Consider the following 18,519-nt stretch of genomic DNA (forward strand, 5'->3'; position numbering starts at 1 on the left):
TATTCTTGACACACAGCGAGCAGGCCCGGTTCAAGCCGAGTGTGGGTAAGCAGAGAGAGAGAGAGAGAGAGAGAGATCGGAAGAGGAGATGACAGAGTGGAAAGGAGTCAAGTGGAAGGATAGAGGGAGCAGGCGCTGGCGAGGTTATGAAAGTTACAGTCAGTGGAAAAGGGGGGAGAGAGGAGAAGGAGGGCAGGTTCTCAGGTGTGAAATCCAGAGATGTGGAAACAGCCTGCTGTGGAATTTTTCCTCAGCCGTCTCAGCAGTTTCTCTCAGCTCATTAGGGGTTAGAAAAAGTAATGTCCAGGCATGATCTATTTTTCCTCTTTCATCTTCCTCTCTCTTTTATCCTTCTACATTCCTCCCCTTTGCAACACACTGTCTTACCAAGCTGTGCCATATTCTGGGAACAGATTATATCCAGAGTGTCAATTTATATTTATTATTATTTAAAAAAAACAAAAAACAACAACACACAAAGATTTCCAGTGATTTCCACTGTGATTTATGATATTCTTCTCATTTTTCATTGTCGGGGGAAGAAAAAAAAACACATTGATCATCCTTACGTTGGGATACTGTACACACAGGATTCACGTATGAATTTTGACTGTCACATAAATAAATTGGTCCAATCTGTTTCCTCCAGTGGAGAAACACTGCTAAAATTAAATCTATACCGTCCTTTTTAAGATCGGGAAAAAAAAAAATCATCCATGTTTTTGTTTTCCTCCCGTCTTGGTTTCCTCAGGTGAAGCAGAAATGGATGCTGTGTGTGAAGCCTGCCTGCCCTACCTGAGCTGCAGACAACCCTTCCCACTGCAAGAGGCCTGCCTCAGGTAACTCCTCACCATAGCCCATTGCAGTGGTATTAACTCTAACCCAATTTTAAACTACTTCCCTTCAGTACTTTAGCAGCAGATTAAGATTTCTCCATCTTTTTCAACACACAATCAATTTCTGTTCATGTAGCAGCGGTTGGCAAAGTAAGTTTGGGGCCTAGGGACAATTTATTTCTAAGCCATTAAATGGCGGGCCAGCACATATTCAAAGGCTTACTGTTAAAAATGTTACTGTTACCATGTGTGGCCCTGTGGCCCACAGTCACACAAAAGTTTGACAAATTCACTGAACTGGTGTTATTTTTTTTCTTTCTGCACATGGCGTGTCGGCAACTGCTGACTGTTTAAGCGTGTTCCCAGATCTTCTTCACATCTAAACATTTTCATCTTCTCACCTTGTTCTAAAAGTTTGCACATTATATGCTTTTAATTTGACTTTTATTATCAGATAGTTTGTAGTTTTTCCAAATTATTAAGCTATTGAATTAAAGGGTGCAGGTTATTTTTCATCTTTCCTCTAAATTCAGAATTATGTAAATAACTCGTAACCTGGAGATATCTAAACACAAAAGTGTGTAGAGCTGCATATTTTAACTGCAGGTCTTTATTACTAATATTGTTTTGACAAGAAAACTATACATGCAATTCATTAAGCATAAAGAAGTATTTTTAGATATCCCAATAACTAAACAAACAGGAGTGAATCACTTGTGTTTTTCCTCCTTGCACGTGGTAAAAAAGAAAAACAACCTGAAAGTGGGCAGCAGTTATTCAGCTTGTAGTTAAACCAGTGAACCTGCTATGCTCAGCTCAGTCTGTCACTTTGGATTACAGGAAGGGTTTCTTTTTTTTTTCTTCTTCTTCTTTCTCCACACCACAGATATTTTGCATCTTAGCAAAACACAGCCCAGAGCTAATCCTCTTCCCGTGTATCTTTCGCTCCTCCCCGTAGTGTTTTCCGACACTTAATCCAGGTGGATCCGGACAACTTCTGGTTCACTCTGAACGAGCTGCACTGCCCGTCGTCCTACACCCCGCCCCACCCCGACCTCCAGCCCGTGCAGCTGAGCGGGATGGGCAGGCCGAGAGACGAGTACTCGGACAACGTGCTGAAACTACTGAGGGAAGAGTTTGCTGCCACAGTCGAGCAGCCGGTCAGCTAATGAGCTGGTGAACGCTGTGATTGACTGTCCTCTCAGACGGATGGCTTATTGAACCGCTACACCAACAAGTCAATTAACTGAACGGGAATCTTGACAATTGTGCCGAAAAAACAGCCATCAGATTAGGGGCTGTGATAACCTTCATGGTGTACACGGCTTTGATAAGCAGCCAGGTACAAAGGGAAAATGTCAATGCAGCATCTCCGCTGCTGTTCACCCTCCTCCTGCTGCAGGAGGAGAAAGCATGAACACCTCTGACAGGTAGTGACAGTGCTGATGTTTTTCATTTCATGTGCTGTAAATGCAAATATTATATTTTCCATTCCGTCTCGAGTTATTTCTTAATTTTCAGAAGAAATACTTTGCTCTGAAATATCTCACTGGTTTGAATTATTCAGCCTCACGTTTCAGAGAAGTTTTGAAAAGAGTAATCCTTGATCTCATAGTCCTGTCATTATTTCCTGTTTTATATCACAGTTTTGCCAGCTTTCGACTACAGTGTCTTGTACAGCTGCTTGTGTTAAAATATCAGAGCTTTGACTTCTTTTGCTAAATGAAAACAAGAGTTTTATATAGAAACATTTTAATATTCGTCAAAGCCAAGTAACGTAAAGTGTTGTTTTGGTATTGTAACAGAAAACGCAGCTGTTGTGTCAACACTCGTAGTAAAAACTACTGCAGAAGTTTGAATTGAACGGTACCAAATTAATAAAACTGACTAAATCCTAATCTGCTATGTGAGCAGTAGGTTGGTATTTTTTTTCTTCCCAAGTTGGAAAGATGGACGGTGCAGGCTTGAATATCTATTTTAACACATCTGGGTTCGGTATTTTAAGGTTAATAATATTCTTTTTTCTTTTTTTGTAGTTATTTTTTGGGGCATGTATTTTGAGTGAGTCACATGTAAAAGGGAGAGGGAGAGAGGAAGTGCATGAAGTCATAAATGATTTGTGTTTAGGGGACCTAGAAATAAATTTCACCTACGACTTTTAAAGTTACCAGGTACATGTTAAATAACTACAGGTACATACAGGCTGAGAATACATGTCCTTCCACCATATGTATGTTATAGGAAAGAATCCAGACTGTGTGTGTAGCAGTTCCATTTGCTAAAGTAAAAACAAAATTTTATATAGGTTGATTTAGAGTATGATAAACTGCCTGTCATTGACATATAGTAGCTAAAGTTTCTCCCTGCCCTTTAATATTAATTAACATAACAAATTTTTTTTGCCATTTTTCTTGCCTTATTACCCCGTAATGTTATTCTGCGCTCTGTAATTAAGCAATAAGCAGTACTCAGTAATTTAGAAAATACAGTGTTGCTCTTAAACACAAAGTTGTCAGCCCCTTAATTTACAATGTCTTCTTCCCCTGAACTCATTACTGAGAACTTATTATAATGTCTCTGTATAGGTACCCAGTAAGTATTTTATTGATACCCTGTATACACTAAATAATTACACTGTAATTTGTGGGCAGTAAAGTGTAACTGAGTCACATTAGCTAAAAACTACATTGCCCAGATGTTTTTTTTTAAAGAGAAATTGAAACTACAAAATATAAATGTGACCTTTTTTTCTGTCTTCAGTCGGATCCAATGGACTTGAGGCTTGAGAGGCACAGACAGTGTAGAGGAGTCAGAAAGTGGGAAGAGATGAACCAACACATTGCTGGTTTGAGTCTATTCATGGAATTTGCAACAGTCAGGAAAATACAGACCGAATAAAAACCAGACTCTTAATGAGACTTCCCTGGCAGGTGTAGCTATGCAAAGGACGGAGGAAGTCTTCCGCACTGGGTGGGATTCCCTCACTAACCTTTGAGCTCACCCTGGCAGCCACATCACATGTGCTGTCAGCAGAAGATGGACGAAACTGTGTAACTACAGAGAAAATCGAAGGCCTCGTGACGGGGATCCTGGCCGATCTATCATTGTACATGTTGTCACTCAGAGCCCTGCGGGGCTCAAGAGATGTATAAATGAAGGAAACAGGAAGCCCTCCCTACAAACACACACACACACACACACCCGCCCATTATCGGATCACCTCAGAGCCCGGTGCCTCCACACCTCATTGCTCCATAATGAATGTATGAGCCTTCTAGTGTGAGGAAACAAGATCGCCACGTGTTTTGTATTTAGCCGGCCTGGCTTAACTCTAGTGAGCGCGGCACTGCGCCTCTTTATCTCGTCCTGTGCTGTTGCTATTTATCCTGCTGCCAGTGCTGACAATAGCACAGATGTGTATAAGAGACAGGACATGGACAGACACACACAGCGGGGGCCGAAACCTAAACCACAGCTGACGTAGAAGCAAACAAACCCCCCCCCGAGCTTGTTGTGTCTTTCGCCCTTTTAAATCTAAATCAATGAGAAAATGTTGTTTCATATACAATTTATTTCATTTGATAAAGGCATACACTTAGTGTGAGACCAAACATTCTAGAAGAAATGTACATTTTCCCTTTGTTTTTTTTTTTGTTTTGTTTTTTTTAACAGTGAGCTCTTCTTTACAAAACATCAAATCAAAGTTACTGGTTGAAAAAAAAACAAACAAAAAAACAATCCAACTGATCACTCCTCCCAGTCTACAAGGACTGCCCACAACCACTTGAGCACTTGACATACAGACCGCCAATTTCAGTGTTTCACTAACAACGTTTTCCTCTTTCTTCTCACCGTCACAGCTCAAGGCTTCATCCAGGATGTTATCCACATTCACTTTGTCCCGTTTGATTCCTTCAGAGCAAAGCATTTGTCCCAAAAACGCCCCACACTGTGTGCTTCAGACAAGGGCAGCGCTTCACACAAAGCATCTAAGCAAAGAGATTATCGTCAAGTTACAAAAATGGCAGAAATAAAATGGCCTCTCAAACCTTTTCAGACCGAGTCCCAAACTGCACGAAATGAATCCAGGTTTTCAGGCTCATTAAAATATGGTAATACTCATGTTTGCAGCCCTGCACATCCAGTACAGTAGTTTAAGAAACACTGCTTTAAGTACTAAGATACATTAGGGAAACCCCATTTCTGAGCAGCTACGAAGAGAATGTTTCATTCATCTGTCTGTACAGCACTTTTGGAGAGCAGTAAAGCAACGGAGAACTGCTTTGAAAATGAAAAAAAAAAAAAAAAAAACTCTTTTTGACAAGACTTCTAAAGTAGGAAAAAAGATTCAGAACAGACTTTTTTTTTTTTTTTAAATGAACTAATAAATAAACAAAAATTTATTTAACTACCACACTGTCTGTGTATGGTTGGTTGAAAAAGTTTTTAAGAAAAATTACTGAACATGCACTCACTTTATTTCATATTATACAGTCATATATACAGTGGATTAGAGGCTTGTAGTGGAGAGGATTGAGGCTTTTTAATGATTGATGAGCACTGGGCCAGAGCATCGGAATAAGGGAACTAAGCTTAGACAGGAGTACGGCACTGCTCTGCAAAAAAAGTATCTTGCACCAAGATCACGTTTGTTCTAATCATTTCTAATCCAGATTCAGTGGCACACCAAATCAGATTTGTAATTCAGCGGCACAGATTTGATCTTTTTCATGGCTTTCCAAACAGGTGGCGTCCACATGGAACAATCTGATTGATTTCCCTCAGCGTGAACAGCCATGAGCGGATCGAACCTGCGGCACAAAGGGGTGGGGTGGGGGTGGGGTTGAATAAAAATCACACTTTCTGTTGCGCTGTTGTTTCATAAACTCAAAAGCGCTGTGGGAATAATGCAGCCGGTGATGTGCTTTGTTTGAATTGTGAACACCCATGGTTGTTGGGAAATCCCACGCTTTTCCACACTGCCACTGCATTTAGTCCAGCTGAAATGAAATGAGGACATATCTGTCCCTGATGAGCGCTGATGCTCTGGGACTTTGATGAATTTCCTGCTGAAGAAAGCATGTTTCTTTCTTCCCGCGAGTAAACACTGAATAAGTAGCTGAATTTTGGGTGTACACACGTTTTGCACCATATCCATGTCCATTATTTGAATGCACAGAAAGAGCTAGGTGCTTTAGGTGAAAAGCTAAGGACAGGATTTCCAAGAGAAGAATTAACTGATGGTGGAGTTTAATTCTATTGTACTGGGGACAGACCCAGTTTCAAAAGGTATACCATGGTGCTATTTTCTGTGGGTGTATTCAAATGACAGAGTAAGGCAGTGGAAGAAGTATGAGCGTGAAAGCAGGGTTGTGTCATTTACAGTATCTAAAGTACAAGAGTGGAACAGAGCATGGGTTAATAGTAGGGCCAGAGTCTTTTTTTTTTTTTTTTTTTTTTTTTTGGCGCTGAGACCAGAAACAGTGGAGCTGCCTAGATCTACATGTCAACCCCTCCCTCCCTTTGCTCAATGCCGTGAAGCCAAGCTTTACAGACAGTGAGCAGTCCAACCCAGACCCATGCACAGCAACAAAAAGCTACGTCCCTTGCACACAGTTTAAGGCGCTGTGCTCTGAATAAGACATACTGTAGATTTCTAGGGATTCGGGATTTGTGCACAGGCCTGCTTCTGTGTGGGAAGAGTAGCTTTTCTATGCTGTGACACACATCATGTTATGCAATCTATCACTCAGGTGTATTGGGCCAACGTCTACGGCGCACAGCTCGGCTCGTTGGTGCAGTCATTGTGGCTGTGGTTACTGTCCACGTCCCTCTTCCTCAGCTCTCTGCCTGCCTTGTGCTGCTGACTGCTGCTGTGGCTGTGGCCGTGGTGAGCCGGCGACGAAGGCCGCTGCTTGCCGTGCTCCTGGTGGTGCCCGTGATTCTGGTGATGGCCGTGAGCTTGCTCTCTGGCGCCACCGTGAGACTCCATGTCGTCCCCGTCGGCGAATCCCACTCCCCTCTTGGTATCGTCCGCGGCCTCGAAGTTGTCATTGTGGTTGCCGTCGCTCTCCGGCACCACCTGCAGGTAGGCCCTGACGCGGTGGTGGCGGGCACCTGCGTCATCGCTGAAGTCAATGACGCGGCATTCGTAGGTGCCTTCGTCAGACGGCTTGACTCGGGAGAGGCGGAGTTTATGGGAGATGTTGCTTCCTACAACCTTTACAACCTGGCAAAGAGAGAGAAGAAATGATGGTGAAATTGTAAAAGAAAATCAAACTCTCAGTACAAACTTGCGTAACTTTGCTGAACAGCAGCAACTTTGGCCGCAACAGGATAATGATTAGCCTAATGCTAATTGCATTAATGCATTAGTTATACAGCAATATTGTTTTTAGTTAGTTAGTTAGTTAGTTAGTTAGTTCACAGATAGCAAAATAAAACGTCTGTCCCAACATGCCTGGGTCCTTGGCCCGAGCCTGGCACATATACGTTTACATCTGGGCAAAATCTGGCTATTATTCTCTGGTATTGTCTAACAAGATTTTCTGTGTCCAGATGTGGAAGCAGCGTTTGACAAACATGTTGTATATGGGCCAGATTCGGGCCGTGGAACCAGGCATAAACTGGGCCAGAAGAAAAATAAGCATGTGGCCCGAGTATGGGCCAGATTTATTTTGATACCTTGGTTAGTTTGTAAGTCAGTTAGTTAACATTAGCCAACATTAGCCACCATAAGCGAAAAACTGTATTGGCAAAGGTATATTGAATTAAGGAAGGTTGTATTTTATTATGGATTTAACTTTTTATTTGGAGGAGGAAGAATGTGCTGTTTTCCTCTTTTAAAATTATACTGCTCTAGCTGCATTGACGTACTGCAGGAACATGAATAACACTCATAACCATTAAATCAACAACTGAATTGCTGTTTATCCAACAATTCACACGTTGGTACCAACATCGGTTTTACTGTCATCTACTGTTAATGTGCATTTGGCTTTTGCTCATACTGTATAATGATCAAGTATACATATGTAAATATAAGTATAATTAAAAAAAAAAAAAACATCATTGATGGCATCTGTCTTTTTCTTTCTATATATCATTCACTATTTCCTTCTGGCTCTTCTTTCAGTTCCTCAGTGTACTTGTCCTTTATTGTACATGTAGCTGAAAACGACCCTTTAAAATGAAATACCTGCAGAATCACAGCAGATGCACAAGAGTGAAAAAAAAAAAAAATCAATTTCCCCCTTAACACACACAAACACTTACTGGTACTATCTCACAGATGCTCAGTCAGTCGAGCCGTCTGGCCATGAAACTGGTGAGTGGTAATGAAAGCAGGAAGTGCACTCGCTGAGGATATATGCTTTTGTTGCTGTCTTTCTAAGAGTTAGATGAGAAGACTGACTCCACTCTCATGTCTGTCTGTTCAGTAGGAACCTACAGCATGGAGGCTGTTAGCTTAGAGTAGCATAGCAACATCCAGCCCAGCTCTGTGCAAAGTTTAAAGAAAATATCAGTAACTCTGTAACTCACAAAATAACATGTTATATCTTGATTGTTTACTCTGTACAAAAAAAACAAACAAAGTATACATATATATGTGGTTTCAGTTGCCAGGACGATTTTTAGTGACTTTCTTTCATCTGTCTTTTCGTCACGTGAGGTTGCCAGGCAAACAACGGAAACTCAAGTCAGTGCTTCCAGCCAAGAAAACTGTTTCACACATAATCTCCTGTAAATCCACAACTTGTTTTGTTTTGTTCAAGTTAAACAAATGAGATATAATGTGTCAATTTATGAGCTTTACAGGAGCTGGTATGTTTCTCTTGGAGAGAGCCAGACTAGCTGTTTTCCTGTTTCCAGTCTCTGTGCTAAGCTAAGCTAAGCTAAGCTAACCATCTTCTGGCTCCAGCTAAATATTTGCTTTACTTTTGGCTAAATCTGACACATTGACATTATCAATGTGTCAATTTAGCCGAAAGGCTCATTTTTACCTCCAGTCCCTGGAGGCAGTTTGATATTGAACATTGAAAGAAAACAAACAGGACAAGACAAAAAGCAGACAAAACACCATCAGAGCACCGACTGTACACATCAGACTGGTATCAATCTTCTCATCTTACTCTCAGCATAAAAGGAAATAAGCATATATTTCCCAAAATGTAAAACTAATGCTTTAATTCTTCCCTGTATGTAAATTCAGTCAAACACAAGATATCTGTGATCTGGTTGCAGATCATAAATTAAGTTTTACTGTGTTTAAAAGAGAAAATAACATATATGAAGATAGATACTGTACATGAAGTGATGCAAAGAAAGAATGAAAGCTCTAGGTGTGATGTTGAAATCACCATTGTAGCCTGGATACACTCCTCCACAGCTAGCGCCTCCTCCCAACCAATCACTCACACAAAGTCTGACAAAGGTGCTGTTTAACAAATTCTATTTGTGGCCTTGAAAGCATGAAGCGACTACATCTAGAAGGCAAAAGCTTTGCAAGTTCAGGGAGCAACTCTCAAGTCTGGGGACATCATGAGACGTGACGCATCGAGATATAAATACGACTTCATTTATCACCCACCTTCCTCCCTGTGACGCTAGCAGACGTTGGATTTTGTGTGTGCGTGTGTGTGTGTGTGTGTGTGTGTGTGTGTGTGTGTGTGTGTGTGTGTGTGTGTGTGTGAGCCCCCGCATGTGTGTCTGGTACTGTATGTAAAAGCTTGACACCTTCTGTAGCACTGTTCATCGCTTTGTGTCAGCACATGTGTGAATGTTTGCCATGTTTTCGTTTGACTATATGGATGTGGGCCAACATCCATTATGTACAGAAAGCTAATAATGATTTTCCAGCTGTACAGCCTGCAGTGTATGACTCCACCCACACAAACAAACACACACACACACACATAAAGACTGACACTCAGTCACCCAAACCACAGCTGGTGCTTTCATTACAGCGAATGAGCAGAAGCTAGCCTGGTGGGAGAAAGAAGAGAGGCTTCATGTTTTCTGTTTTGTGTTTTCGTGTTCGTCTCTTCACACACAAACACCAATGTATCTGTAACAGAATCTGTAACAGTATCTTTAGATATCTAATATCTTCAACTTTATATTTACAGTAGGTGTTGTTGCTCATTTCTGTAATTGTGAAGTCGGTTGAGGGAGATTCAGCAGGAGGAATAGGCTGGTGTGGAGATAATGTGCAGTACTTCCTACACTCAACTCACTTCTGCACTTAATTAAGGACAGAGTCCAAATTTTTTGAGTCACTAAATGTTTGTGCTTCCTCAGTAAAAGGCCCTCCCTGCTTATTGTGGGAAACGCCTGGATGGATACCAGAGGAGATATAAAAAGTTCTGCTGACTTCCTTGTTTATTATTGGGATTTGGTGTTGCAGTCATAAAGATGCAGGGGCGTTTATGAGAATCTGAATATGATGCACTTTGCCCCCCCCCCAGGTTGCCATGTCTCTCATCATCGCTGCACCGAGAGCTTCGCTGAGCGAGAGTCAGATCCTTGTGTGTAACACGGCATGAGTGCAACGTCTACAGATGATCCAGAACAAGACATTTAAATGTAATCATGAGGGTTTTGTGTCTCATTTCATCATATAACACCAAGGCAAACATAAGGCTTCTCTCGAACAATGGAAGCAGATAGAAGTTAACTCACACTTATCTTTGTGGCATCCTTCGGCATCTCCTCCTCAGGAGCCACCTAGGAAAACAAACAAAAGACAAACATGAGAATGAAATCTTAATCCTTTTAGACATTCTGTATTTCTTATGATTGCTGTTTATCTTTTCTATTTGAGTGCATTACATTCGTATTTTTCAGATTGACATTGAATCAAATAACTGATAAAGGTCCCCTATAGTGCATCGATCACCGAGCTCTACGTCTCTACACCAGGGAGCCAGACATTGTAAACATTTGGAGCTTATGAAGATGTTTTCTGAATTTGTTTGTGTTGTGTGTATTTGCATGTGTTTTTCTTAAGTTGCAGTGCGTTGAGCTCTCGGTGCCACTGTAATAACTGGTGGAAGGGTAAGGAACACAAGGGGTCAGACTGCAGCTACATATTATATTGAAATAAAAACAAAAGTCAATAGTATCCCTCACTGCACACAGCAGCAGTTTACTCCACAACTATGGTAAATATTTTACTAACCAAAGGAGTCCGTCGGTTAACTGTGGACAACTAACAGTTAGTGTAATAATTTCATTATTCACCTTTATTTCCTTGCCTTATCACAAAAGACCGTACATATCCTTTAAGCCAAAGGCCTGTTATGAACCTACTTCATTGGTCGTCCAGGGCTGTCTGTCCGTCCAGTCCAGATGGTTCCTGATGTACCACCACTGGATCTCCAGTGAATACGAGGGCGTTCCCGCCCCTCTGAAGGAGCAGGCCATCTCCACATCCTGACCTCTGTGGGCGGTCATATCGTGAGGCACCTCTGTGAACATTGCTTCAAAGACACAGAAGGAGAAACGATTAGCATTAAAAGGCTTTTCAGTTGATGACTTTCAGTGCAGCTAGAAAAGAAAAAGTCTAAAGATTTGAGGTGGCCACATACAGTTTTTGAAATAAACCAATATCAGCTTTGAAAAGTTTCAAAAAATTCAAAAGTATTGAAATTCAGTGTTTCTCCCAAAAATTTGACTTTTCATAAGGAAACCCTCTGAGGCAACATCATAGATCAAGGCTATGATGCAGCTTCAGAGGATTTTACATGTGGACCAACAGAAATAGTTTTAGCAGCTCCTTAACACAAAATAAGACAGACTACCTCATGAATTAAAAGTGTTGCTGGGGCTCAAACTGCAGTAGAAAACACTGAGTGATAAAAGTCAAGTAATGTATCATACAACAGTTAAATAATTTTTACACAAAAGCCTTAATTTACTTCAGCAGTGAGATATTAATCAGACTGACGGTGTGTAATGACGGAATATTCACCGAAACAATATTATAGCAGCCCTAACGCCGAGTTTATTAATCACAGAGAAAAAAAGGTGAGCTCTTTCTCGGTTGGATTTTCAAGATGCAGTGTCACATTATTGCTGTCTGTGATGGTGAGAATGATGAAAGCGATGAGGCAAAGAGTTTACTTGAAAAAAAACAAGTCAGGGATTTGAGCAAAGTCTAAAATTAAAGTAAATTGAAGTTAAAAAAAAGTGTATAGACCATTCATTACTGAGGAGGAGATATATTAGGTCCTACAATTATCTATTCTACTAATTAAATATTAAACACAATGCACAGAACATATAGCAGAAGTGTTGGAAGGAGGTCTCTGTTTACTCCCACTTTTAGTTTTTAGAGTATTTAGGGAAGACTGAAGTATTTTGAATTGATCTGAATTGAAATTTGGTTCAATGCGAACCATGAGTTGCATTTTTAAAGAGGGAAAGTTACATTTACTGGACATAGTTTTACCTGGAAATGTATTTTACACCATTTTTGAAAAGTAAAATTTATAAAAAAGATCTTGTTACATAGAGAATAAATGTACAAATTTGCAATGTTCGTCGACACACAGGGTCTGGTAAATACTTCACTTGACTTAAACCAATGAAAAATAGAAGGTGTAAATAATGAAACACAGGATGAAACTTCATCATTTGTTCAGTTACCACAAAACTGGACATGTTGTTCATCACAGGTTCTTTACTTGAATGGAGAATACATGAATATATTTTAGCCTACCATTAATCTGCTCCACTATTTGTTACTGTTAAGTTGCTTTGGCAGAACTTGCACTGTGAACTTCTGCATTATAAAACACATTCTCACAGCGGTGTTTACACTTCGCCAGTAAGTGATGAAGTTGGAAAACTTTGACTTAACATGTTGACGAGGAGCATCCACACACAACATCTACACGTCTCATTAGAGGAGGAGGCTCAGCTTGAGCTCCTGGACTTCATGTCTTCACAGGATCCAATGTCTGAACTGGGACACAGCTGTAGTGACAATTTGTGCCAACTATACTGGCCCCACAGTGGAACAGTCGTCAGGCTTGGAAAGGCTCAAGCCGGACGGTAAATGTCAGTAATCTTTTTGTGGAGAGGCCTACTGTTATACAAATCGCATTACAGTACCATGAGTACACAGAATTTTTTTTTGGAATCCCTAAATTTGGCAACTGGTGAGTGAGCCCTGTGGGAACAAATCCTCTAACTTGAAAAACTTCTACTCCCTTTTCCTTTTCATATCTTCCTGCCACATAACAGGCAGCTTTTCATCATCCACATCAAACCACAGACTCAAATGAAAGTGAGCTGTTTCTCTTGACTGGAGCTTGGCAGGTCAGCCTTTCATAGTAGAAGACAGCTTTTTAGAAATGAGACTGCCACTCATTTTTCACACATGAAGGGAGACTATGTGACTTTAGCTAAACAAGTAGATATTACAGAATGATGGTTTCCTTATTTTGTGAGTATGAAAGTTTATTTTTGACCAAATAGTGGTTTAAAAAAAAAAAAAAAATTCTTACTTCAAGGTCCACTTTCTGGCTTTTTCCTCTCTGGAGATTTAAAGCTTTCAACTATATCTCACAGTCTTCCTCAGAAAAATGACCCAGAGCTCAAAGCTTTTTTGAGAGCACCAGAAAGAGATGTGGTTGAAAGCTCAGCAGAAAGCTAATAAGTAGACCTTGAGTTAAGATTTATGTTTTCACAAAGCCACTGAAACTTTTTATGACTTAGTGCTAACTAGAACTGACTAAGCAGCATCTGCATGACGTTTGCTAACATGAGCGAACATCAGCCACCCTGAGCTACTGGTCATACCAGACCATCATGGGCCCTAGTAGCAAAACTATAGATAGTATTGAATTAAGCAAAGGTGTGTTTTATTGCTGAACATTTTTCATTTTGTGACAAATTGTGTTTCAATTTGTAAATTTTAATATCATACAATAAAATGTCATTAAAAACTAATTGAAAATAATTCCTTCAGTCATTGATAAAGTCATTCAGTCATCCACACCACTGATTTTAAAGATGCCCGCATCCCATGGTTTCCTTAGCAAATTACATAGTATTTGCCTTCCCTCACTCTTGTCACGGCTTTAGAGCCAACAACAACTACAGGAAGAGATCAGTACACAAAGAATTAATTAGCAAAAGCCACTTCTTCACATTTATTCTCAATAGTGTGAATGTCACAATATTTTCCTCTTCTCATTATGGGAATTCCCCATCAAACAACTAGATCAGGTTGCGTTTTCCCTCTTGGGAAAATCCTGTTACAGATGAGGAGTTTTGCTCCATCACATGGTCTCCTGGTTCGTTTAATTGAAATCTAATTATTAATGTAGCTCTGTAACTCTGAGCTTTTCACCAACAGAAAACTGACACTTCAGAGGTTTGTCTGTGTTTTTAATTACTGAGCTATTCAAAAGCAAACTTTAAAATTTCTGAACTTTTGTGCCCCCGCTCATAGATTTGTCTGGCTTATTCAGTCAATAAGAACGAGTCAAACCTGTGCCAACTTAGTGCTGATTTCCATCTGGGCTCATAGATTAACCTCGGCTGTTCAACCAGTGATGGTGTGCTATAGATCTGTCTTGTATTACAAGAGCAGTGTGAGCCTCGAGTCATACATCCGTCTTGTACATTGATCTGGAAATCTGCTTGTATTTTTCATTTGTGAAACCTGAAACGCACCAGGTATCGATTTGACATTACACAGCCGGAGCCAGCAACAATGCCCACAGCCACTCTCTTGTAGATAATATTTAAAGCTGGGACATAAAAACTGCTGCGTAAGAGATAGAGCCTCTGAAGTTGCTCTCAGCAATCATAATCTGTCTTTTCCCACTTAGCTGCACAGCTCACAACCCAAAATCCATGCACTTTTTTTTTCTGGCCCAGCACTTCACATACTTGAAGACCGCAGGAAAAGGTGAGAATCATCGCAGTCCATTATAATGTAGTGGATATCATGTTCATCTAACAAAATCAAAGCAGCAGGTGCTAATCTGATCACATGGGACCTGTTTCTCAGTCTGTCTCTTGCACTTAAACGTTCTTCCTTAAATACAATCACTTCCACAAGAGTGCGAATTATACGATGAAAATCAGGGGGGTTGCAGGGAAAGCAGTACAGTGCCTCAGTGAACTGAAGTCTTACAATCCTTACAGTATCTGGCTTGATTAATTAAAGATGTCAAAACGTATCTCTAGAACCAAAGGGCGTATATACTATATATATGCATATAATATGTATTAAAATATAACCTATATATGTATAATTACCAATGAAACCTGTAGAATGTCAATGTCGTCATAACATAATAAATCATAAAAACATCAAAAAATGTCACAATATACTAAGGTATGAAACATCATAGTATAAAAAGGCAAAAAAAAATTATACATTTTTTTTAAAAACGTCATAGTACATTAAGGCATGAAAACGTTCAGAAAACTCATAGTATGTCATAAAAATGTCAAAAAACGTCATATTATAGTAAGGCACAAAACATCATAATATTTCAAGAATAAAAATGTCATGGTATAATAAGCATAAAATGACATATTATGGTAAGGAATAAAAATGTCAAACAACATCACAGTATGGTACAACATAAAAACGTGCAAAAAGCGTCATAGTATGGTATTGCACAAAATGTCATAATGTATTGAGGCATAAAAGTGTCATAGTATAGTAAGTCATAGAAACGTCAAAAAGCGTGATAGTATAGTATGGCATAAGAAAATTTCAAAACCAGTTAGTATACTATAGCATAAAAATGTGAATAAATGTCATAGTATAGTAAGACATAAAAATGTCAAAAAAAATTATAGTATAGTATGCCATAAAATTATTTAAAAAATTCATAGTATTGTGTGGATTGAAACGTCATAGTATAGTATGGCATAAAAATGTCAAAAAAATGTATAGTATTGTATGGATTGAAATGTCATAATATAGTATGGTATAAAAATATTTTAAAAAGTCATAGTATAGTATTTCATAAAAATGTCAAAAAACATCAAATTATAGTATGCCATGAAATGATTTAAAAAAATCATAGTACTGTATAGATTAAAATGTCACAGTAAAGTATGGTATAAGAATATCAAAAAAACGTCGTTGTATAGTATGGCATAAAAATGTCAAAAAATATCAAATTATAGTATGGCATGAATTTATCAAAAAATATTATAGTATTGTATGGCATGAATTTATCAAAAAAAATCATAGTATTGTATGGATTAAAACGTCATAGTATACCAAGGTATGAAAATATCAAAAAAACGTCATAGTATAGTATGGCATAAAATTATCAAAAAAATAATCCACACAATAGCATTGTGTGGATTGAAATGTCATAGTATAGTATGGTATAAAAATGTCGAAAATCTTCATAGTATAGTATGGCATTAAAATGTTGAAAATCATCATAGTATAGTATGGCATGAAATGATCAAAAAAAATCATAGTATTGTGTGGATTGAAATGTCATAGTATAGTATGGTATAAAAATATTAAAAAAAACTCATATTATAGTATGGCATGAAAATGTAAAAAAACGTCATAGTATACTATGGCATAAAAATGTCAAAAAATATCAAATTATAGTATGGCTGGAATTTATAAAAAAATATCATAGTATTTTATGGATTGAAACATCATAGTATAGTAAGGTATGTAAGTATTAAAAAAAACGTATTAGTATAGTATGGCATAAAAATGTTGAAAATCGTCATAGTATAGTATGGCATAAAAATGTTGAAAATCGTCATAGTATAGTATGGCATAAAATTATCAAAAAAAATTCATAGTATTGTGTGGATTGAAATGTCATAGTATAGTATGGTATAAAAATGTAAAAAAAAAAAAACTTCATTGTATAGTATGTCATAAAAACGTCAAAAAACGTCATAGTATAATATGGCATAAAAATTTCCAAAAAAATTCATAGTATTGTGTGGATTGAAATGTCATAGTATAGTATGGTATAAAAATATTAAAAAAACGTCATAGTATAGTATTGCATAAAAATGTAAAAAAAACCCTCATAGTATACTATGGCATAAAAATGTCAAAAAATATCAAATTATAGTATTGCTGGAATTTATAAAAAAATATCATAGTTTTGTATGGATTAAAACGTCATAGTATAGTAAGGTATGTAAGTATAAAAAAAAAAACGTATTAGTATAGTATGGCATAAAAATGTCAAAAAAACGTCATAGTATAGTATGGCATGAAATTATCAAAAAAATTATTAGTATTGTGTGGATTGAAATGTCATAGTATAGTACGGTATAAAAATGTCGAAAAATCTTCATATTATAGTATGGCATTAAAATGTCGAAAATCGTCATAGTATAATATGGCATTAAAATGTCGAAAAACGTCATAGTATAGTATGGATTGACATATCATAGTATAGTATCGTATAAAAATATCAAAAAACATCATAGTATAGTATGGCATGAAATTTTCAAAAAATGTTATATTAAAGTATAGCATGAAATTGTCAAAAAACGTCATAGTATAGTATGGCATAAAAATGTCAAAAAATATCATAGTATAGAATGGCATAAAATTATCAATAAAATTCATAGTATTGTATGGATTAAAATGTCATAGTATAGTAAGGTGTAAAAATATTAAAAAAAACGTCATACTATAGTATTGCATAAAAATGTCAAAAAACGTCATAGTGTAGTATGGCATAAAAATGTCAAAAAAACATCAAATTATAGTATGGCATGAAATTATCAAAAAATGTCATAGTGTAGTATGGATTAAAACGTCATAGTATAGTATGGCATAAAAATATTTTAAAAAATCATAGTATAGTATTGCATAAAAATGTTAAAAAACCTCAAATTATTGTGTGGCATGAAATTATCAAAAAACTTCATAGTATAGTAAGGCATAAAATTATCAAAACAATTCATAGTATTGTGTGGATTGAAATGTCATAGTATAGTATGATATAAAAATGTCAAAGAGCATTCTAGTATAGTAAGGTATTTCAACTTGGTACACTCAGGGAAAAAATATAAAGCCTACACAGAAAGATTGGACAGCTCAGATTCAAACCCGAGACCTTCTGATTGAAAGACAAAAGCTCTAACCATTGCAGCACCAAATCTTTTGTTGAAGGAAACGTAGTGTGACAGATCTAAACGTCAAAAAAACCTCATAGTATAGTATGCCAATAAATTATTGAAAAAATTCATAGTGTTATATGGATTGACATATCATAGTATATTATCATATGAAAATATCAAAAAACATCATAGTATAGTATGGCATAAAATTATTATAAAATGTTATACTAAAGTATAGCATTAAAATGTCGAAAAACGTCATAGTATAGTATGGCATAAAATGAGGAAAAAAATTCATAGTATTGTGTGGATTGAAATGTCATAGTATAGTATTGCATAAAATTGTTAAAAAGAGTCATAGTATAGTATGGTATAAAAATGTCAAAAAAACGTCATAGTATAGTATGGCATAAAATTATGAAAAAAATTCATAGTATTGTATGGATTGAAATGTCATAGTATAGTATGGTATAAAAATATTTAAAAAATGTCATAGTACAGTATTGGATAAAAATGCAAAAAAAACGTCATAGTATACTATGGCATAAAAATGTCAAAAAATATCAAATTATCATATGGCATGAAATTA

At 37.5% G+C, this 18,519-nt stretch overlaps 2 protein-coding genes across 2 annotated transcripts in view; one reads left to right on the forward strand and one right to left on the reverse strand.

The window, feature by feature from the left end:
- The window catches only part of tti1 (TELO2 interacting protein 1), a 21,624-nt gene extending 18,890 nt beyond the window's left edge, over nucleotides 1-2,734 (forward strand). Inside the window, exons 13-14 of the mRNA XM_023406581.2 lie at nucleotides 752-839; nucleotides 1,795-2,734. Of these exons, the coding sequence (XP_023262349.1) occupies nucleotides 752-839; nucleotides 1,795-2,005 (299 nt within the window). The 3' untranslated portion in view covers nucleotides 2,006-2,734. The remainder of the gene's footprint in view (nucleotides 1-751; nucleotides 840-1,794) is intronic.
- Nucleotides 2,735-4,387: 1,653 nt separating this feature from the next.
- vstm2la (V-set and transmembrane domain containing 2 like a) overlaps nucleotides 4,388-18,519 on the reverse strand; it is a 56,126-nt gene continuing 41,994 nt past the window's right edge. Inside the window, exons 2-4 of the mRNA XM_023406582.2 lie at nucleotides 11,148-11,317; nucleotides 10,518-10,562; nucleotides 4,388-7,065 (exon numbers count right to left, since the gene is read on the reverse strand). Of these exons, the coding sequence (XP_023262350.1) occupies nucleotides 6,607-7,065; nucleotides 10,518-10,562; nucleotides 11,148-11,317 (674 nt within the window). The 3' untranslated portion in view covers nucleotides 4,388-6,606. The remainder of the gene's footprint in view (nucleotides 7,066-10,517; nucleotides 10,563-11,147; nucleotides 11,318-18,519) is intronic.

Source organism: Seriola lalandi, unplaced genomic scaffold (genome assembly GCF_002814215.2).
Source record: "Seriola lalandi dorsalis isolate HSWRI2012SDOR001 ecotype SW California unplaced genomic scaffold, Sedor1 jcf7180002054312, whole genome shotgun sequence".
NCBI classification, from domain to species: Eukaryota; Metazoa; Chordata; class Actinopteri; order Carangiformes; family Carangidae; genus Seriola; species Seriola lalandi.